Source organism: Theobroma umbraticum, unplaced genomic scaffold (assembly GCF_002168275.2).
Source record: "Theobroma umbraticum cultivar Fairchild unplaced genomic scaffold, ASM216827v3 scaffold_12.1, whole genome shotgun sequence".
Taxonomy (NCBI): domain Eukaryota; kingdom Viridiplantae; phylum Streptophyta; class Magnoliopsida; order Malvales; family Malvaceae; genus Theobroma; species Theobroma umbraticum.
In genome coordinates, this window is record NW_018397269.1 from 3,209,189 (window position 1) to 3,232,804 (window position 23,616).

The following is a 23,616-nucleotide window of genomic DNA, read 5'->3' on the forward strand; positions in this document are numbered from 1 at the left end:
ATTTCCTACTCTTAAATATTGAATTTTTTTATTTTTATTTTTATTCACTGTTCACTTCTTCAATAATAACATTAGTTTTGCCTAATATTACATTAGTCTTGCATTTAAAATTATGATATAATATTTTAAAAACTTTTTAAATTATTTTAAAAAATTAAAAAAAATAAAATTATATTTTATAATTAATGATTGGTTAATTTTTATTAATCAAAATATTATTTATTATTTTATATTTAGGTAATGTTGATGTTCAAAGTGAAAAATGATAATTAAAAATAATAAAATAAATTAAATGAATGTGAAAATATATACATATTATAATTCTCTCCATTATTTTATTAATTATTAAAATAAAAATCTCATCAAATATTCGATTTATAATTCCATTTGAAAATTTAAATGAACTTGTCGAATAAGTTAAAAAATTTTAAAATTTTGAAAGCTGACAAAGTTCCTTTTCCACGGGATAAGCCAAACAGGCATTAAAACTTGTATATTAAGTCGAAAACGAGGGAAGATATTTTGCCAATTATTCAATCAGTCTAAGTAGAGTACTCAAATTTATTTCATTTTATCCCATAAAACAATTAATTTTCATTCTAATTAGTTGCCAAAATAGGCTTGGATCAATTTGAAATGGAGGCAAGATTCTCTAAATCAAGTAAAACCCAAAAATATTATGATTAAAATAATAAAAATCGATTCGATAAATTGATAGGTTTTATTAAATATTTTTTTCGTCTCATTCTTTTCATCTATTTTTTGAGATGTTCACGAATTATGTTCTTTTTCTATTTTTTTAAGATCTTAAGATTTGTTTTTTTATAATTTTTTAATTTTTTTATATTATTAACCATTAAAGATAAAAATTAATAAAAAATTAAAATTTCAATATAAATTATAGTAACATCAATTAAAGTCAATGCAAACAAAAAATTAAGGACAGAGGACTATACCAAGCATATAAATTTTTAATAACTCACATATTTCATTTCGTAAATTAAATATGTAGTAAAATTTTGATTTAAAAATTAACATGATATCACGTAGATATAAAATAATAAATGATATTTTGATTAATATCATCAAAACTTATTTAGTGTAAAATTAAAATATAAAAATTTAGTTAAATCTAATAGAAAAACTAAAATTTATTTTTTTAAATAATTCAAAAAAAAATTTCAAATATCATGTTTTAGATTCTCCAAAGAGAGAAAAGTGAAATTTATGAAATTAAGAAAAATATTTTTAATTTCGTGATTAAACAGAGTCACATGAGGTAAAGATAAAACAGAGTGATTGCAAAGGGAAAAGGACAACAAGTAGTCCGAATCTTGGAGAAGAAGGAGATGCTGCCCGCTGCCCGTTGCACATCTCTTTCTAGGGACAATGTCCCGACTGGCTTTCTTCATACCAAGACAAAGTTCCCGCCTGTCGTCCATCTGCTTTCTTCCTTGTAACTTGTAATTATTTGTGCACTTTATTAACTCTTTTATTAGCTAAGGTCTTCATTGTTGCAGGATTCTGATGTGCTTTGGGCAATGCAATCACTGAATTCTTGCTTCTTCCCGTACTAAATTAAATCCCATTTTGTTTGTTTACGTGATTCCATGTTGTTGCTGCTGCTGCAGTGTTTTGGTCTCTTCTCTGTCCTACGTCAGCACTCCATTTCACGTTGTGCTACAGTGCTCTTAGCTTCAGGACACAACGTTCTTACATAAATGAAGCCTTAACCCCATTTCTTTTGTGATTCAATTCTTCACGATTTTCCCACTGGTGACAAATGTCATTGAGCATGGTTATGATTAACCAATGGGAATAGTCCTCACAAGAATAGATTTTGAACTTACAAGTAAAGATTTTTTAACACTTAATAAACACGTCTTTTGAGTTGAAAGTATGAGTATATGACAAGTAGTATCAAAGTCTAAGTCTTCGTTAGTACGGGACTCCCCAGAGATACCAACATCAAGATAAGTCTAGACTATGAAAGAGTCATTAGCTAAGAGATTATAGCAGGCTATGCATCCCCATCTTGTTAAAAGTAAGAAAACAAAAGTTATTATTGTATTTTAGTGGTGATTAATGAAGTGGCAATCAAGATTAATTGGAATGTTGAGTCTATGACAGTATAGTAAGTATACTATTACAAAGGTGGAAACAGAAAATCTGAGTTGTTGTTTGTATTGCACAAGTGTGAGGGGGGATAGAACAAGCTGGTAGAAGCAAGAGTGAGGGGATTAGTAAAAGGGGTATTTGTATTAAATAAAATGCTTTCTGTTTTCCATACTTCAGTGCTGAAGCTCATATAGAATCTTTGTCCAACTACCAATGGTCATCTGATACCTTTTGATGGCAAAGCCAGTTTACACTCTACTATTTCTGTTAACTCTTTTTCATTCTGTACATCTCTCGCACCAGCTCCAACCCTCTCAGTCCAATGCCCTTCGGGAAATCCAGCAGCTTCTCAACCATCCATCAGTTCTTAGCAGCTTTGACAACACTTGGGACTTCTGCAACATTGAACCAACACCATCGTTAACTGTGGTTTGCTATGAAGATAATGTGACCCAGCTTCATGTTATCGGAAACAATGGGGTCCCTCCATTGCCTCAAAACTTTTCCATTGATGCTTTCTTTGCAAGTCTTGTTAGTTTATCAAACTTGAAAGTCCTCTCTTTGGTTTCGCTAGGCTTGTGGGGGCCTCTGCCTGGTAGCATTGGTAAGCTGTCTTCTCTGGAAATACTCAATGTAAGTTCAAACTACATTACTGGCTTCATTCCAGTGGAACTTTCGTATTTGAGGAATTTGCAGACTCTCTTTCTTGACCATAACAAGTTCACTGGTCAAGTTCCAGGTTGGCTTAGTTCTCTTCATGCTTTGACTGTTCTGAGTCTGAAAGATAATTCACTGTTTGGGACTCTGCCAATTGCCATTGCAAGGTTGGAGAATCTTCGAATTCTCAGTATCGCAAATAATCACTTGTTTGGAGAAGTGCCTGATCTTCAGAAATTGACAAACCTTCAAGTTCTTGATCTAGAAAACAATTACTTTGGACCTCACTTCCCTGCTTTGCATAACAAGGTGGTCACTCTCGTACTCAGAAATAACAGTTTTATGTTTGGCATCCCGGCTGAATTAGGCTCCTATTATGAGCTTCGAAAGCTAGACATTTCTTTGAACGGATTTGTTGGACCCTTTTTGCCATCTTTGTTTGCATTGCCTTCAATTAATTATATGGATGTCTCTGCTAATAAGCTTACTGGTAGGCTCTTCCAAAACATGTCCTGCAATGATGAACTTGCTTTTGTAAATTTATCCTCAAATCTTTTGACTGGGGATTTGCCTGCATGCCTGCAACCAACCATCAAGAGCAGGGCTGTTATGTATGCTAGCAATTGTTTATCAGATGAAGAACAAGAGCAGCATCCTTCCAACTTCTGCCACAATGAAGCATTGGCTGTAAAAGTTTTGCCTCGAAAGCTCAAGTATAAGAGACATGATGCTAAGGCAGTGCTTGCATCAAGTATAGTGGGAGGAATTGCTGGAATAGCAGTAATCGGTAGTTTGAGTTTTTTGGTTATCCAGAGAAGAAACAACAGGGTTGCTGGGAAGACACTTTCCACAAGGTTAATAATGGAGAAAGTGTCAACCATAAACACAGTCAAGCTTCTATCAGATGCAAGTAAGATCCTCATTTCCTTTTCTCTCTTCCATTTGCTAAGGCTCCATTATTTTAAAACCAGAGCAGAGTAAATTAAGATTTAAGAAAGTAGTTGGATTTTGTAAAAGGGTTTAAAACAAAAACAAAGAACAAGGAATATTTATGCATATGGCATGTGACATATAGTGAATCTTTGATTTGCAGGATATATATCAGAAACAATGAAACTGGGAGCTAACCTTCCTGCGTATCGTGTCTTTACTTTGGAAGAGCTTAAGGAGGCCACTAATAATTTCACTTCTTCAAGCATCATTGGCGAAGGTTCACATGGCCAGGTGTGCACCTCATCTAGATTTTATAGTTCTCTATCTAAGTGTTATGCAGAAGGCACACAATGAATCTTTGGTATAGTAGGTGTGCCTTTGCATCATTTACTAATACAATCAGTTCAGTTGGTTGCTATTTGCCATTGTTAGTTTCACATGATGCAATTGATGATTCTAGATCAAACTTACGTGCTATAGAATGACAGGTTTATAAAGGGAAGCTGGCAGATGGAACTCTTGTTGCCATTAGAAGTTTAAAGATGAGAAAGAAGCATAGCTCACAGACATATACACATCATATAGAGATGGTCTCAAAACTCAGACATAGCCACTTGGTTAGCGCCCTTGGACACTGTTTTGAGTATTGCACGGTTGATTCAAGTGTCAGCATCATATATCTCGTATTTGAGTTTGTTCCAAATGGCACATTGAGAGGTTGCATTTCTGGTAAGATTCTTTGTTATTGAATCTTAATAACAATTATATGTATCACGAGGCAAATGTACTTAAACTAAAAGAAAGACAGGTTTATGTATGATCTGTCTTTTTGAGAACTAATAACTAAATCCTTTTGCCATTGCTTTCCAGTCTGGGTAGCTGTATAAGAAATGCATTTATTATGGGGATCATTGTCCCCATATTGTAAGTTATACATGCTGAATTGCCATATTGTACTTCCTGACAGATCTGTGTTAATGTTTACAGTTTCATGCTCCCCTTCTCTAACATTCTAGTTTTGCAGAAGGGTTACCAGGACAAAGGCTTAAATGGACACAAAGAATAGCAGCTGCAATTGGGGTAGCAAAGGGTATTCAGTTTCTCCATGCAGGGATTCTACCTGGAGTATTTTCAAATAATCTGAAGATAACAGATGTCTTGTTGGATCTGAATCTTCTTGTTAAGATTAGCAGTTATAACCTCCCTCTTTTAGCTGAAAATGGGGGAATGGTATGATCAACCCTTTTGCTTGAAGCAGATTGGTTACATTTGCTTCAAATCAATTCTTTGACTCGATAGCTCGTTTCAAACCATTTCAGGGGGGTGCTGGAGTTTCTTTACCTGGACTAAAAGCAAATGTTAGAGGAAGGTGCATGGTTAATTCTATTGGAAAATGCGAAGTTGCCTTCTCAATTACTTTAATTTATGTCTTAATCCTGTAATCATGTTCTTTTATATGCAGGGAAAATCACAAGGATAAAGATGATGTCTATGACATAGGCGTAATCTTAGTCGAAATTCTGGTCGGGAGGCCAATCATGTCCCAGAATGATGTCATGGTTGTAAAAGATATTGTGAGTTGCTAGTGTTTCCCTAACATCTACTTTCTCTTCTTCAATTCCTATACATTAGTATCTTCAGCTTGACTCTTTGGGACTAGGAACAACTTCAGTAAGTCATTGTGTGCCTTGTGCTGCAGCTACAGGTAAGCAATAAGATGGATGATACAGCTCGAAGAAGCATTGTGGATCCAACAATTGTCAAGCAATGCTCAGCTGAGTCATTGAAGACAGTGATGGAGATATGCCTGAGATGCCTGTCCGATGAAGCAGGTGATAGGCCTTCTGTTGAAGATGTTCTTTGGACTTTGCAGTTTGCAGCACAGCTTCAGGATCCATGGAGACTTGATTCTAACCACATCCATCACCTAAATGTGTCATCTCTTGAGAAAATGTAGCCTTTATTTAACTTTTGTTTTGATGTTTATGTGTCAAACTCAAGTTTTAGCCCATCAAATTTATATACCCATGTAACACAAAATTTCAACATGTTTCTCCATAGTTTCAATGCACAAAAATGTTTAGTCAAAGAAAATAATTTTCCTGTCAGAAATTACATATATCGAAATCATAACAAAGCAAATTGAAAAACAACATAAAATTTTACATCATTGTTATAAAGGCATTAATACTCATATTTTAGTATAAATCACATGCTTTCATTGTTAAATATTGTTAAAAACACTTAATATTGCTTACAAGAATTAATGTTTTCATTGTTAAATTTTTGCCCAATCGTGATATTTTCCTATTCCAACTGTGCCCAAATAGCCGAGAGCGCTTGTTAATGTCTATTTTGGGTCATTCCGAAATGATCATTCTGTTAATCAAACATCAACATCACGTGATATATAATAACAACTTACCTTGTATTGGTTACACCTTCTTCATTAACGTCAATCATATGATCTATTAACAGCAAGTTCTTCTTCATAAGCCCATACTTTCTTATAAGTTGTCATTCCCATATTAATATAAGCTTGCTCAATTGTTAAACATATAGATTGTATGATAGAGACAAAGCATATTTACAAGGAAATAGCTTTTGTTCTAGTATGCTAATATGTTAGGGACAGGCAAACTACTACATAATATTCTTTTTATTTTTTAAATAGATTTGTAAGATTTCTCTAGAAAACTGGGAAACAGAAACAAGATTTAATTTTGATATTTTCCTGGAAAATTTACTACCATTTTTCACAAATGTAACCTAATTAATTTTTTTATTGGGTTCAATCAAACCAAATTAACTAGCATTTTCAACAAAAGCAATCAAATTAAGTATTTTTTTTCAATATTTTATTTTTCGAGTCAATGTATAAATTTATCTGGTAAAAAGATATAATTTAGTCTTTCAAAAAAAAAAATAATTTGGAGCAAAAACAATCAAAAAGCAAAATTTAAATAGCTTTTTAGTATTTTAATTTTTGAAATTTAAAAGTAACTAAATAAAAACCACATTTCTGACTCCATAAGAAATAGCTGAGAAATATAACATCGAATGAGATTACTTTCGATATTATCGAGTTTTAGATCCTAACCCATTAATCATACCAAACAAAAACATATTCGAAAATCTTGACAATATTTCAAACAAAAATTAATGTTCCATGAACCAAGTGTACCCTAAGATGAGATGAATGTCTTAAGAACTTTTGTGCATGAAAGCTTCGAGCTGATACATTTTTATATACACTTTATATATGTAAATATAAAATATTAACTATTTATATATATAAATATAAACATAACACGATTAATTAATTATATCAAGATTTTACATACGTAAACGGATATATTTAAGAAACGTGTAATATGACACGATTAAGTTAATATATTTATTAGACGTGTCGGGTTAAATTTCATATAACACAACATGATTTGTTTACACGATTAACGCAATTGATACGATTAACATGATTAAACTATCAAACTAAAATATTATAATTGAAATATAATTCTATTATTTAAATTTACAACAAAAAATTATAAATATTATAATACTTATAAGGTATAATAAAATTTAATATCAATAAATCTTAATCATCATATATATATTTATATAGATCAATAAATAGACCTTAGTCATGTATTAAACATATTTACATGACATATGAATGCATCTAAATAAATGAGTAATGAATAGATCATGAATGATATAAGTACATGATAACACAATTAACAAACCGTATCTTGAAAGATTTTAAATGTGTTATATAAATTTAATATGGTTAATATATAAAACTTGATTAATTAAAACCTAAACTCGTTTAAATTTATATTATATTCATATCATGTTGTCGTGTCATAAATTTACCTCTAGAAACTCACCACCGTACCCAAGCCGGCTAAAGCCTGCTGACTTGTTTCTTTAAAGAAAAATAGCGCAAGACCTTGCAAAAGTCCAAGAAGAATTCCCAAAATGTGTGACATGCACATTTGTCCCCTTTGATCCTTTCATGCTTTGGTTTGAACTTGCAGGCCAACTGCAGGATCTTGGCCTAACATGTTGCTGTTACTTGTTTGACAGAATCAAAGATGCAGATCTTGTTCTATATTTTGGTAATTGCCACAAGGTTGGCGTTTAAAGATTATAGACAGCAGGATCATCTCATGCTCATCCAACTCGATCATATTTAGAAGAATGACAGCTCATCAGGATCTGTGTTGTCCCCCAATGAATGCAACTTCATGAGGTTGAAGGCTTTAACGAGGTCATTGCCCAATATGGTACTAACATCATTGATCATAAGGTTACAGAATTAAAACAGATTTAAATAGCTTCATAATTTGCAGTTGGAATATGATCAAGAATGTATACAAGAAAAAACTCTATTCATTGAAAATTTCGTGTATGTTTCTTTGTATGATTCCCTGTGCTGTAAACAAAGCTAGTTTACATGAAATAATTTTATAAGCTACAACCGCGCAAACTACAAACCTAAGGAACAACAACTCTATCCTTTGGATAGCGAACAATGAAAATCCGGCAATGAACAATAATACTCTGCAGAAGCCTGAACAACGATAACACTTTACAAAAAGAAATAGGAGTGAAGGAACAAAATCACCTTTTCATCTCCTTGGAGGGTCCAAGATTGGATTCATTTCTACTTCTAAAGCTCCAGTCGCCCTCTGAGTCTGAAACTTTTCAGCTTCCCTTGCAATCTGAACATCGCAAGGTGTGTACAATTGATAGAGAACTTTCACAACAAAACGCGGAATTAGTGCAACTATGATGATGACAAGCAAACACAACCAAAACAATCCCGTCCTTGCAATTTTAAAGATGGCCCTGTCAATTCATATCATTTGCCAAGGGTCAGACAATATACATTGAGAATTAAAATTCTAAAAATTCAATAAATCATTTACTCTAAATGCATAACTGGAGTACTGATCTATGGTAACTCAATAGCAGTTTAGAATCAACTAAGGACATTTTTTACCATCAATAATAATTGTCATTTTCCTTAGGGCAACAAGTCATAATTGAGATTTCCTAACCACGGGCCTGCTGCTAAGCACACAGAAACTCTGAAAACTTGGATGTGTACATGTATTCATATGCATGTTCATATCACATACACACACACAGAGACAAGCATATCTATATGTACACATGTATTAACATATATTTGTATTACATACTTTTGCTCTGTTAGCAGGCAAGGAAAAAACCTAATCTTTTAAGGTATGTTAAGGGGAAAGTGCAACAAAAATTATCCCAACATGCTTCATCATTCAAAAGACAGTAATACGCTAAAATTAAGAAAATAAAACTACAGATATCCAATCAGATGATAAAGGGGCTTACCAGTAACCAACTAATGATGGTAAAGCATCGATAATGATGACACAGATGCATGTTGCAATTATAGAACCCCAAATGGCTGCATGAGTTATCCAATTCCACCGGATGACATCCATGGCCAAGTGCAAATTAACCAATATAACAACTGCAATTGTCCAAAGATCTCCTATACTTGATCCATCAATGGTGCTGCCCCAGTATGCAAGAAGAGGAATAAAAAAGACAACTGCACTTTGCCAGAAAGTATCAATCATTGTTATCCAAAAGAGTCTTTTGTTGTAGCACTCTTGTCTGTGCCCAGCCCCATACAGCTGAGGATACTTTAAAAGAGTCCTTCTACCTAAGTCCTTGTCAAGAATACCAACAACAATCGTAGGCACTGAAGTGTAGATTACAGAATACAACACACTGCTCCACTCAGTGATTGCAGTGGTCAATGTGAAACAAGTAAAGAGCACATACCTGCACAATGTATGCAGATGAAATTTAATCAATTGACCAAAACGCAATTCAACTTCTATTCTAAATAAAGTGTAAATTATGATTTGGAACCAGCTGAGATCAAAATTCAATATCTTTATCCTAATTGAGCAAAGGAAAAATAGTACTTTTTTTTTTTAATTTTTTGGGGGAGATAGGCTTGTCTAGAACAGTAATAGAGGAGTGTACAAGTAACAGATCAATCAGATACATTTAAAAACATGCAATGATGACATTTTATAGCCTTAACCCCACTATATGCTCGGTTAGAAAATACCAAAAGATAAAGTCTCTCAGGCGATCAAGGTTTGCTTAAACCACCAACAATTACCCAATGAAGGTTGAATATTTGCATTTAGCACATGTACAAGAATAAATAATATATTTGAGCAAGCACTCTATCTAAAACTCACCAAAATAGAAGAAGGACAAACACTGCATTCCTGTAAAAATTGTATAATATCATGTAGCCCATCCGCTGGTAATTCCAATGGCCATGGACCAATAAAAGAGAAACTAAGAATCTAAACTGCCCCATTGCAAAATCTGATGCCATTACAGCCTGCCTACCCTCTTGGCCACTGATGCCAACTCCCACATCCGCCATTTGGATCATTGAAACATCATTAGCACCTGTAAAGTTTCCAGTAGAATTTCCTAAATCAGCCCAAACCACCAAAATAAAAGGCAGATAAAATTTGACAATATTAATATTTCTTTTTTGCGTAAGACGATGATTAGAAAATCAAGACAATGATGATCACCATCCCCAATGGCAAGTGTCATGTCTGAAGTCCTGTTCTTTACAAGGGCAACAATTCCAGCCTTTTGTAACGGGGCCACCCGACAACACAAAACCACAGAACAATTACAGGCTAATTGGAAGAGCTGCAACCAAATATGCAAAATGAGTCACACCAGCATGCAGGATATCAGAAACAGAAAACAAAAAAGCCAAGGCAAGTCTCTAACTCCTTACCAATTCTTCAAGTTCACTGTCAAGAATATATACAAGGCTGGTACCATCAATAATCAAGGCTACTGGAGTTAAACCAGCTCCCGAATTTCCCCCAGTGTTATTTGCAGTGTCTGACATAGTCATGAGTTTCTTAGACATGATGATGGCATCTTCTAAACTCTTTCTGCATGACTCCTTAGAGTTGCTGTTAATTATAAATTGTGTCATTTTACTTGTCAAGAGCTTTGAGGAGTACCCAATTGATATGGCAGTTTCTTGCTTGTCCCCAGTCAACACCCATACTTTGATCCCAGCTGTTCTAAGAGACTCAATGGCTTCTGGCACTCCTTGTTGCAGTTTATCTTCAATACCAGAGGCACCCAGTATACAGAGATTGTTTTCTATATTGCTAGCAACCTTCCGAAGCAAAGAGGCTCTACCCATCAGAGCAGTACTTGCTACCTCAAATGCAGAGTGCCATTCCTCAAATTCTGAAGTACTCAGTTCTCTCATCCCAACAACAAGTGTTCTCAAACCAAATAAGGAGTAAGACTGAAGATGGGCTTCGGTTGTGCGTATTATATTTACATTCAAGGATCGTTCTATGACATTAAACATGGATGTGTCAGCACCTTTTACAAACAGTTTTACAGATTTGTCAGGGAACCCCAATATAACAGACATCCTCTTCCGATCACTATCAAACTCGTGCAAACCCAAAACATTGAACCTGCATGGCCGAAAACATTTTTATTCAACATTAAAAAATTAATATAATTCAAGTCCAGAAGTACAACACCAGCACATTTTTTTTTGAAGCATCTCAAACGCCAATGTAGCCTTAAAAGTACAAAATGCTGTGACATGTCTCTTTCTTTTTAATGAGTGTGTTTACTGTTATGAATGAGTTTGCTCATATATTTGTTCTCTATAACAAAGACCAAAAAATGGGGGAAAAATCATACTATGTATAGAACTTTAAAACTGTATGCACAACTCCATCTATAACTACCACACTTCTCACAGAGAATTTAATTCCATCGACTCCCAGATACTAGCTCTCCAGTGATCTGACAAACTGCCTTGCATCAACCTTGACTGCTTGAATCAGGTGAAAGAATTCCAAATCTTGCAGTTTTATCATCGTTGAGAGACAAAAGAAGGCTACCTTGGCGCAATCAAGCAAACATGCAAATTGCAATTTCATCTCCTCCACCTCCCCCCGCGCCCCCCCCCTCCACCCCCCAACTTTTTTTTTTCTTCTTTTCTTCTCCAAACCACAAGAAGTTTCAAAATCAATTCATCAATCTTAAATTGATACTAAAATAAGACAACATTGATAGCAAAACACTCATATTTAGTAACTAAACTGGTGCTGGTGGAGGTCATCATAATATAACTTATCACAGAAACTGTGGAAATTAATTCAAGTAGATAAAAGTCGGCACTGCAGATTACCTTTGCCTTTCTCCTTGAATGTCAATAACAATATGGCCAGAAGTTCGTTCCATCAGCATAAATCCATATGCTGCAGCAGCATAAACCAATGCTTGTTCATCTGGAGACTCTCCTTGGTAATCTATCAACTTCACGGTAGGATCAGGCATATCTATGATTAGAGGCACAACTGTATTGCAAGCTGCCAGTGCAAGGAAGAAATCATAGACATGACTGCCTTCTTTTGTCTCTTTTCCACTCCTCGCAAATTGTAGAAGCTCTGGGTCAGTCTTTACCTTCATCTTAGGCCTCAAAACTTTACCATCCACTGATTTAGAAAAAATAAGTCAGAATTATGCTAAAGAAACCTCAAAAAAAATTCCTTTCTTACACAGAAATAGTAAAGATATATTAGTTGTTTACCTTGGACATAGCAACCATCTTCTGAAGAGGCCTTTCCACCATTGTAATCTACCCCCCAAATGCTTGCACATTGAAATTCCATCTTGTTCTCAGTAAGTGTACCGGTTTTGTCAGAGAAAACGTATTTTATTTGTCCTAGGTCCTCATTTATATTCAAAGCCCTACACTGAAATCTTGCATTTGAAGACTCATCATACATCTGGGTATCTCTAATCATGAAGTAAGCCTGACCAACCCGGACTAGCTCCATGGAAATATACAATGAAATGGGAATCATGATCTGGAACACAATTACTGACATGAGGAATGTGAAAAATATTTCCATGCCCCATCCATAATAATTATAGTTATCTTCTTCCCCATCAGAAAAGTCTTTTCTTCTGTAAAAGGGCAAGTAATCCAACTCGTCCCGGTGGCGCCTCAGCCAAACACCAGCACAGACAGACACAACTGTACATAGAGCAATAAGAAACAGAGAGAGGATGATTATCTCTAAGTTCATATGGGTCTCAAGTCGGCTCCTCTTAGATGGGGCTCCTGAGCTGTTAAGCATCGCTTTGGTCTCACGGCCAGCATAGACAGCAACCCCAACTGCCCAAGCAGTATTTTTGAGCTGACAGCCACGAAGAACAATATTGGAGGGACCAAGCGACAGCCGTTTCCCATCAATTTCCATGTTGGCCTGAAACCCATATATGTTCCTGTTGGGTTTCTCACACTTAATCAACCCAGTAATCTTCCCCTGTTCAGGAATCTTCGTAAGGGTCTCCTGTTTTGCATATCGTGTCTTCAAATTGGACTCTCCATCCAAATTAATAGTCTGCACGTATGCAACCCCAGTTGGATCACTAGTGGAGAGCAGCACCATATCACAAGGAATAGTTTCATTTGCATGAAGCTTGATTATCTCAGCAACCTGAATGTTCTTCCATTTCTTTTGTTGAAATTGATAATTTACCAGAACTGATGCTAGCCTATTATTCTCAATCCTATCCGACCTATGCCGCCTGTAGTCCTCATATGCATCCTTAACTGCTGTAACCAGAAGTACAAATGCCAATGGCATAATGGAAGCTCCACGGCCAAATACCGCAAGCTGAGGCAGCTGATTGAGCACAGCAATCACAAGGAAGTATATATAGGCAACTCTATGAAACTGCTCAAACAAGTTCCTAGGCAAAAATGTTAGGATTGAGTACTTTGCTGTCCGAATGGAATTCCCAGCAAACTCAAACCTCTCATTTGTCTTGACAGGATCATTTATATGTACCAACCTAGCATCTTCATCATTGATCTCTTTCTGTGACATGGCATTTGTCTCTGAATCAGCACCATGGGATCCATATCTCACTGGCTTTGATCCCAAATCACTAAAATTCACTTCCCTAACCGAATTGCCACCTGAAGCCTTGGACTGAACAGAAAAATTGCTCCTCCTTGAGGAGGAACTTAAGGCGGGCTCAATACTACACAAATTCTCAACTGGGGTTTTTGAATCCATCCCAAAAACAAATACAGGATCCCCTTCAACTCTCTTATCTTAGATCAGAGGAATATAAAATACAGTAACAAAATCTACAAAAACCACTTTTGAGGCTATGATCTTCGCCTTCAACTCTCTTATCTTAGATCAGAGTAATATAAAATACAGTAACAAAATCTAGAAACCATTTTTGTGGCTATGATCTCTGGATCAAAGACCTTTCTAACAGTTCAAAGTCAATAAATCAACAAAATTCATGAAATACCCAGACTATGATTTCAACCAAACTTCAGCAACGGATATTACGAAACAAAAAAAAAGACAACCCAGAATTCTAATCAGCAGAGTAAAGCCAGGGGCATACCCCAAAATAATTTACACATAAAAAATATATGTATACATATAAATATTGTACAAATACAAATACAAAGAAAGAAAGGAAGAAGGAAAGGACCTTTTCGTTAATCTTTGTTGGTATATAATTTAAGTGAGTAGCGTCAAGAAGAAGCCATCGAAAGGGATAATGGAATATCTGTACAAGGAAAGGAAGATGTGGGAATTATGGCGATTGGGGGGGTTCGCTTTTGTGTTGTTGCAATGGCGTGTTCGAGAGAGGGAAATGTCCAAAGTCAAAGGCATTTTAAGAGACGATGGCGGCCTTTACAAGAAAGAAAAGATCGAGGAAGTCTTAATGGGATGGCGACTAGGAACGATCAAATCCTTTTCGTTTCATTACATTTGACAAGCCAAACCCAATTTTGTTTGACAAGGAAAAGGAAATGTCTTCTAGTTTGGCTGCCCCTTTGACATTAAAGACAGAAGAAGGTGCTTGGACAGTGATTGCGAAAATTACAACAATTCATTGTTTTGTATTATTTTTTTGTCTCTCTCTCTCTCTAGAAGGTGTGGACTATCCAAAAATGGAGAAACTGACTCCTGAATGCCATTATTATTATTATTCATTAAAGGGTGTCTAATTAAATGAGGTTTCCCCCTCAGGAAAGTAGGCAGACTCAGACACAGAGAGAGAGAGAGAGAGAGAGAGAGAGGTGGTTGATGTTTCTTTTGCATGTTCTTGCAGCTCTTTTCTCTTATTTTCTTTTTGCGGATTTAGTAGCTTAGCATTACCTGCTTCTTAAAATAAGCATATTAATTAGTTAATTAATTAATTAATGGTAAATATATTTTTTTGAAAAAAATATTACTATAATCTTTGTCATTCAATGATTAATGATGTTGATTTTGACATCTCAGTTTATATTTAACTCTAAGCCTTAATTAAAATTAGAATTTAAATAAAGGTCTCTAAACTTGGAATCTTTCTACATGGATAAGGAAAAAAAATGCTTTTGTAAATGAACATCTTACTAGATATAACTCTAATAAGTCTCTAACTAACAGTATTTAAAGGTCTAGTCCTATTTATAATTATATTCTAACAAACTGACAGTATTGAAATATAATTCTATCTAGATATTATACTCTTTATTTTATTATAATTTTAATTAAATAATTTGTATTAAACTTAAATTTTTAAAATTTTAAGTTAAATTTATTATCTCTATCTCATACTTTGTTAAAATCTTTTGTTATTGACGACGAAATAAGAAAGAGACGCCGCTTTTGTTTATGGCAATGAAATGAATAAAGTCACTCTCATAAAATTAATAATATAGCCAATATTAATAGTATTTAGAGATAATCTGTAAACTAATTGTTAAATTAAAATTTTTCTTTTTTATTTTATTTTTCATATTTTTAATTACAAAGCAAGTTAAGAAAACATTTTAAGTAAATTAAAAATTTTATATATTTTTGAATAATAGCCGCAATAAATAAAAATTATATAATTACATTTGAACATTTAATTCAAGATGCATAATATTTTATTTAAAAAATATGACTTTAAATAAAAAAAATAAAAAAAAATTATGCAACCAAATAAAGCAGCATCTCGTTGCTTTGACATTTTGGGTCCTTTCCCATTTTTTAGCGATAAAGATTAGATTTGTTGTGGGAATTTTTATTACAACCGAAAAAGCAATGTAGTAATTAATAAATCCGTGGCTTAAAGTCTCCAATCGCGGAATGAAGGATGGCCTTTTTCCTTTAGATGATTCCAATACTATATACATAGGAATAAGGTCAAGTTTCCAAAATTCAAAGCTAATGACGTCCAAGTGGACCATAATTGTTGAATTTTATTCTATGTTGGAACTCATTTGGAAACTTCAATGCCTTTAAAACAAGAATTTATTTATTTATTTATTGTTATATGTATCTCGAGGAATTAAACTTTCCAAATTTGAAAAGGTTATTTGATTTTATTTGAAATTGAACTTGATTAAATTCGATCTGATAAATAAAGGTCAATAAGTTAAACTCAAATTTATTCAAATCCAAATTGATCCAAACTTAAAACGATTAGATCTCAAAAAGACTTGAACTTAAACTTCTTAAATTTAAATTGATAGTAATTTTATTTTTTTAAAAAAAATATTAATTTAATAATAGATATAACATAAAATTTTAGTTTATTAATATTTAATAACTTTAAATTAAGCATAATGCTAAAATAAGCTCTTAAAATATTTAAGAAATTCAAGTAAGCTTTTATTATTTTATTATATTCAATTAACTCTTATATTTTTATTTTATATTCGATAAGCCCTTATGAGATTAATAATTAACTAATTATCATTAGTTAAAATACTACTTATCATTTTATATTTACCTAATATTGACGTAATGTTGATGCGGAGGATGAAAAATGTTATGTAATTATATTATTATATCAAATTAGCATCTTACGTTATCATCAATTATAATATGTCATTATATCACATCATCATCAATTATAACATGTTAACCAAACACGTCAGCATCACGTAGTATAGAATATAAATAGTACTTTTGACTAAGTCAATAATTAATTATAAAAGTTTTTTTTTTAACTCACAATAAAAGTATTATGACTTCTATGGTTCAAAATAAAATAACAAGGGTTTGATTCAACATAACAAAAGAATAAAAGTTTATTTGAATTTTTCTAACTAGTTGAGATGCCTTTTGAATATTATATCTTAAATTTATTTAAAACCTTTACATAAAACTTCTTAAACCTCACGTAAAAAGAGATACTGAAGCTTATAAAGAGTTAATAATAACTTTAAAGTAATTAAATTATGGACTATAGCATGTATAGTATTTGGTGTAAGACTGGTGTAAACCTAGCATTAGTTTTGTTTTTTTTTGTTGTCTAAGTATTTTGTATCTATAGATTTTTGAAAAGTGATATGAATTTAAGAAAATATGCATAAAATTAAAGAAGTATTTTTTTATTATGAAAAACTCAATAGCATTCTAAAAGTTTTCAATGTGGATGTTTGTGATTAAAATTAAAAAATCAAGAATTATACAAAGTTTTCCAACTAGACTACAACAATTCCTTTAATACGTGAAAAATAATATTCTAAGACTCGAAAGGATAAATAAAAGTAAACACCTGAATATCACATAAAATAAAGAGATAAAAATATTATTATTTTAAATTATATTAGTTTTTCCAATTTTATATATCAAAATTGAAGTCATCAAACTTATGAAAAACTTTAATAATAAAAAATATATGAAATAGAAGTTGAGACTATGTGTGACCAAGATCTCATACATGGGCATATAACTTGTTTATAGAAAACTTTGTAATTGAAGATGAACACCTAAACACGTGTGTTGAAAAGTAACATGTATGTAATTGGAAAAACTTAATTTTTGCCTTTAATATCAATAAATCTTCAATATAATTAGTTATGTCAATTTTTTCCACATTTTTCCTTCTCATGCTTTGTTATGCTCAACATGCAATTCAATTGCACATAAATCACGAAGAAATGTGAGATCTCAACAATTGCATTCCAAATAGCTTGAGGGACTATATCATGTAAGGCAATTGGAAGCAACTATTGTAGGAAAACGTGACTATCATGACTTATCATCTCATAAAATCTGCATTTTTGCGCATTCACACAATTTGCTATATTAAAGGCAAAACCATCTAGTAATCATAACTATTTAACCCAGGCACACATAGCTTTCCATTGCTCTTTTGTCAAAGTGTATGAGGTTTTCGGTTTAAAAAGTTTACCCTTATTTGCAATTAAGTGCAATTTCAATCACTTGCAATACACATGTAAATCACAACAAGCATTGATATTGTCTGTTATCTTTTATCTTTCTCGGGACATCCATCATCATGTTGAATATATTATTGAACATGTTACACTCAATATACATCACATCTAAGTTGTGATGAATGAGATGTACCTGTCAATATGGTAACTCTTAAAATATGCATTTTTTAGCCCAATTATATGTTTGACTGAAATCCGGTAGGTTTTGATCGCCCACTTTTATCCCACACGTGATATTTAAAATTGACTCCAATCATTCCAAGATCTTGACACCAGATAATCAAGGAATTGGAGAGTCTTGTTCAACATGTTTCTTAAATTTATTTCTTTGGCAACGAAAAGGATGATCCATCAGTAAAAAGTGCCGATGACAATAAAATAAACAAGGCTTCTTCCCGTACTTTGAGAAAAAACTCTTTTCAAGTTCCATACAATATAGACATGATAAACGTTTGTGAGTGCTTCACTCAGACAACATACCATATGAAGGGAAATCATTAATAGTCCATAGAAGTGCTGCTCATAGAATAAAATTTTTACGATAAAGGCATTGTTGGTGACCACATTTTCATTTCACAGAACTTTTAACTCATTAATCAGAGGTCGAAGGAACACATCAATGTTTTCTCCAGGACTTGTCCTATCTAGGATGACCATACTAAGAAAGATGTATGATTGCTTCATCCACATTCATGTAGGTAAGTTATAGACAGTAAGCATTACCGACTAAACAGAATACGATTTTACTATTGACACAAATGGACTGAAACCATCTGAACATAAACCTAGTCTGATGTATCGCGGCTCAAAGTCAAAAAACTGATGGGTGCGATTAAAATGTTGCCAAGCTTCACCATCAACAAGATACCTAAGCACTCTATCATTAGATCAGTGTGTGGCATGCCATGTCATATGTTCTATAATTTTGCTTAACATACATAACCTCTACAATCTTGGCGTTAGTGGAAAGTATCGTTAAATCTTAAAAAGAATTATTTTCTCCCTTCCCTTTTGATTTATTCGATTTATACTAAGGGTGACTACAACATGGATAATAAGACAACTTGGAATATTCATTATAAAATAACATATAATTATTCTTACAAGCATGAATTTTTTCATAGCCAAGCCCAAGTTCCTTCAACTATGTCTTCAGTTTATAGAACTTTTTCAATAATGATTCATTCGATCTCAACATCTCTTTCACTAGATGCATCAGATGATGAAAACATGCCTCATTCATGTTAAACTCTAATGTCACATTCAATGAAAGAGATGTGAAGTTTTTTCAATTTGTTTTTCTCTACCAACAACTAAACACCTAAAATCTACTGACAGCTAAACAAATAAATGCCAATAGCTAAACACCTAAATGCGAGCAGCAAACAACTAATCAAGCTAATTTTTCTTAACAACAATAAATCATTGAACTCAAGTTCAAACCCAACAACAAATTCAAACAAATGCATAACAAATCAAACAAACTACTAAAAGAAAAATCATAATGCCAACAACAACAATAATGCTTAAATGCTTAAAATTCTAGCACTAAATCATAATCTTAGCCACAAACATGCATAAAAATTCTATAGATAATGCCAGCAACAAATCAAACCAGCAACAGTCACAAACATGCTTAAAACCCTAAACCTTAAAACATAAAAGTCTTAAATCGTAAACAAAAAAGCTAACCTTGAATTAGGAGTAAACTGAAACAAAGAAGGAGAAAGTAGGCCAAATAGAGTTTCAACGGAGGCCAAGAGTGGGCGGACAAGAAAAGGAGAATGAAGGGAATGAAGAGGACTTAAATGATTTGAAAGGTTGGATTGGACCAATGGACGACTGGGTCGAAGGTCGACGAAAGTCAATCGTCGGTAGAGGGCACGGTCAGGTCCGACATAAGGTTGGTTGGTAGGATCGGACTGTAAGAGAGTGAAAGAGATAAAGAGAAAAAAGAGAAAAAGGAGAAGGGAAAAATAAAGGGAGAAATCCTACGTGAGGATTTTAATTAAAACCACTAATGGAATCACAACCAGATTATTCCGTCGACAATTAAAATTCAAAATCTCATGCTGGGAATTTAACTTCAATAACAAATAGGTTTACTAGGAATATTCTATCGATGATTACAAGAGACTTATTGACGAAAATTCTATCAGCAAATTCGTTGGTAAGCCTACCAATGTCTTACCAACTAAAATTCTGTTAGCAATTTCGTTGAAGGCTGGAAAATATTACCAATCACATACTCCATCAATAAAATGGTTGACAAACTTCATTGATAAAGCTATTATCGATAAACTAATTCCTTCGGTAACCTTCATCCCATCTTTCTATTCATATGGACCATTGTTTTATAGATAGATTTCATTCCGTCAACGTCTTTTGTTGGTAATCCCTCGATATTTTTTGCATTCTAGTTCTGTCGATAATTTGTTGGTATTTTCTGACAGATTCCATTCCGTCGGTAAAGAATGTATTTTTTTGTAGTGTAAATAGCATGAACATAATGGGAGAAACCTAGCTCTTGCTGTTAGTATTATTAAATGGCCAATGTACTTCACAAGTCCTTGTATCATGGAATTTATGTCAATTTAGCTCTTTAACTCCAAACTAGCTAATTTAGTTTTTGTATTTTGAGATTTCTTACAATTGAGTTTATTTGCCTAACTTCATTCGAATTGACCATTAATAGTGCTGACATGTTGTTAACATGTCAGACGATGAAAATGTTAGCAGTAACATGTTAGAAATTTTTTTGGCAAAAAATTTTTGTCACTCAGTTTTTCTATGCTATCATACACACTAAATTAAACAAAATTGTATAGGGAGATATATTGAACAAAATGCTATAGTATATAAACTAAATTGAACAAAACTTTATAATATAAGGATTTCATGGGCAATTTTACCCTATTTTGTTTCACACTACATATAAGAATATTGACTTTTTCTATATGTTGAAATGGTGTATGAAATATATGAAAATCTTGAAACACTATAGTTGATTGCAATTTTTGCTTATAATATGAAATATTGTAATTAAATGCAATTTTTGCTTGTAATATGAAACCATGCTATCTTTTGTTTTGTTGATCTATTCTGCAATCTAAGAAATAATATATCATGGAATGACATCATTACTTTAACTTCCCTTTTGTACTAGGATCTAAGAAAATATAACAATTTGGTTAAAGTTACAAACCAATTACAAAGATATCAATTTTAGTTACAAAATAATCAACTTTATTAACACAAACTATAAAATTTAGTTATAAAAAGAATTTTAATACCTATTTGGTTTAAAATAATGCTTGGTGCAATAGTCAAAATAACAACTTAACAACTAGTATAGCAAATTAACCAAAATATCAACCACACAGCATCATTAGGCATTTCTTACACTTTCTTGAGCTGAAATTGAGGCACCTCTAGCAAATCAGCAATTAATGACTCCGATTTGCTTTTTGTTTCTGTTGTGTAGTTTTTGTTACAATAGTAATAAACTCAAAGTTTTATTGAGAAAAATAAGATAACAGCATTATCAACCCAATGAACCCAATGCAATTAGTTTTCTTCTCACCAATAGTTTCATAGTAAATATGATTGATGTAGAATTGTAATTGTCGGTTGAAACTATTAATTGATTTCCCCTACCAAAGCAAGCAAAATCAATTATAGTATCAACAAATCTTCAATGTGACTAGCTATGTCAATTTTTTCAACATAAATTACATTTCTTTTTATAAAAAATGAATTTATTATTTATTCATAGTAAAAGAGATTTTTTTTCATCAAGAGCACATGACTCATAATTACTAGTTTCATTCATATTTCAAGTAAAAAAAAGAGAAGATAATATCACTTTCCATGGGTATGGAGGTTTGAAAGTTACATTTATCTAAAATCTTTATAAAACTTTTTAATTGTGGAAGTAAATGGAGATATCAAAGCTTACAAAAAGATTACAATACTTTTAAGTAATTGAGTTAAGGACTATAACATATAGCAAGATATTAAACTATAAAAATAAAAATTTATTGAAAGAGTGACACATAATGCTATTTAGTTTAAAGTGATGAAGAAACTTTTCATAAATTTTGACTCCAAATAAGATGAAATTTTAAGAATTTATGGCACTGACTTTAAGATTGGATTACTACATTTTCTTGCATACGTATTTCATGATTCAAAGAGAAAATAAAAATAAACACGTAAGCCTAGAATTAAATTAAAGAGTTAAAGTTTAGCTAATAGGATTACGTTTTAGGGTAGTCAGCATATCTCAATATTTATCAATCTTGTGCAAATTAATAAAAACCATACTCAAATTCAACCATTTCTTTAGTATAATGATAATTTAGTTTTACATTCCACAGTTTGCACCATACGATTTATAATAACTTATTAGAAATTGAAAAGAAAAGAAGACAAAATAGAATATCTCCCTTATTAGTATTCACATGATTTGGAAATAGAAAAAGTGAAAGTATAATCCTTTAGAACAAACCTTGTTCTCAAGGAGAAAGAGATGGTGCAACACTGTCAATGATGAAAACACATTTGTTCCACATTTGGATACTTCTTTTCAAAATTATTGATGACTTTGTTATGAAATAAATCTAAAAGAACAACTATAAAAGAAATATAAGAGAAAGTATTTAGAGGGAAAGAAAGTATTTAGGGGGAGAGAAGAAATCTTATTTAAGTGTGTATACAAATGAACTAGAGGGGGCCTATGTATAGGCAAATAACCCCATGACAAGATGAAGATAACACTTAGAGATTAGATGGATTAAATCCTAATATAATCTTATTTAAATCAAATCTAGATATAAATAACATAAATGAATATTCAAAAAAATATTCATAACACTCCCTTTTGAATATCCATTGTATTAAGAATATGCCTCGCTAAAACCTTACTAGGAAAAAACCTTATGGAAAAAAAATCCAAGTGAAGGAAAAATAGTATATAATTCTTTTCAAGAATACGCTTATGAAATACTGCCTCATTAAAAACCTTATCTAGAAAAACCCAGTGGGAAAAAACTTGATGAAGGAAAAAAGAGTACAATGCGTATTTTACTCTCCCTGATTACTACATTATAGAGATCTTTAAAATGATGCATTCTAACTTTTCAAATGTTGCAGTAAAAAGGGCTTTAGTGAACAAATATACTAGATTGTCACTTGGCTGAATTTGTTGAACACTTATTTCACCCTTTTATTGAAAATAATGAGTGAAGAAGGATTTTGACGAACTATTTGTTTTGTTCGATCGCCTTTAATATATCCTTCATTCAATTGGGTTGTGCAAGCAATATTATCCTCATATAATATTGTTAGAATTTTCTTCTTGGTTGACAAGCCACACATTTCTCGAATATGTCGAGTTACAGATCTTAACCAGACACATTAATGATTTGCTCACGAGTTGCTAAAATTTCTCCATATGTGAATAAGTAACTTGTCTATGATCGAGCTTTGTGTGAATCAGATGAATATTTTGCATCTGCATAACTAATTAAAATTTATTTTGATGCATTTGAATAATGTAATTT

The 23,616-nt window shown here is 32.5% G+C and overlaps 2 protein-coding genes across 2 annotated transcripts; one reads left to right on the top strand and one right to left on the bottom strand.

Moving 5' to 3' along the window:
* Positions 1-1,570: 1,570 nt before the first annotated feature.
* LOC110425949 (putative inactive leucine-rich repeat receptor-like protein kinase At3g03770) lies at positions 1,571-6,544 on the top strand. Its single transcript, XM_021441031.2, has 7 exons — positions 1,571-3,685; positions 3,869-3,999; positions 4,197-4,437; positions 4,733-4,938; positions 5,028-5,077; positions 5,171-5,282; positions 5,408-6,544. The coding sequence occupies exons 1-7, from the start codon at positions 2,353-2,355 to the stop codon at positions 5,663-5,665; spliced, it is 2,331 nt and encodes a 776-aa protein (XP_021296706.1). The 5' UTR covers positions 1,571-2,352; the 3' UTR covers positions 5,666-6,544.
* Positions 6,545-8,083: 1,539 nt separating this feature from the next.
* On the bottom strand, positions 8,084-14,723 carry ALA1 (aminophospholipid ATPase 1). The gene is made up of 7 exons (XM_089785193.1): positions 12,380-14,723; positions 11,978-12,284; positions 10,541-11,249; positions 10,326-10,449; positions 9,975-10,194; positions 9,085-9,543; positions 8,084-8,562 (listed from the first exon to the last, which is right to left on the bottom strand). The coding sequence occupies exons 1-7, from the start codon at positions 13,878-13,880 to the stop codon at positions 8,343-8,345; spliced, it is 3,540 nt and encodes a 1,179-aa protein (XP_089641319.1). The 5' UTR covers positions 13,881-14,723; the 3' UTR covers positions 8,084-8,342.
* Positions 14,724-23,616: the final 8,893 nt, after the last annotated feature.

What these genes read in the sequence shown, in the direction of transcription:
- LOC110425949 (XM_021441031.2), top strand. Translation starts at nt 2,353, where the DNA reads ATGGCAAAGCCAGTTTACACTCTACTATTTCTGTTAACTCTTTTTCAT. An exon ending in AAAGCAAATGTTAGAGGAAG is followed by an intron (nt 5,078 to 5,170) that starts GTGCATGGTTAA and finishes TTTTATATGCAG; the next exon opens with GGAAAATCACAAGGATAAAG. An exon ending in TCATGGTTGTAAAAGATATT is followed by an intron (nt 5,283 to 5,407) that starts GTGAGTTGCTAG and finishes CTTGTGCTGCAG; the next exon opens with CTACAGGTAAGCAATAAGAT.
- ALA1 (XM_089785193.1), bottom strand. Translation starts at nt 13,880, where the DNA reads ATGGATTCAAAAACCCCAGTTGAGAATTTGTGTAGTATTGAGCCCGCC. An exon ending in AGATGGTTGCTATGTCCAAG is followed by an intron (nt 12,285 to 12,379) that starts GTAAACAACTAA and finishes TTTCTAAATCAG; the next exon opens with TGGATGGTAAAGTTTTGAGG. An exon ending in CCATCATTAGTTGGTTACTG is followed by an intron (nt 8,563 to 9,084) that starts GTAAGCCCCTTT and finishes ATGAATTGACAG; the next exon opens with GGCCATCTTTAAAATTGCAA.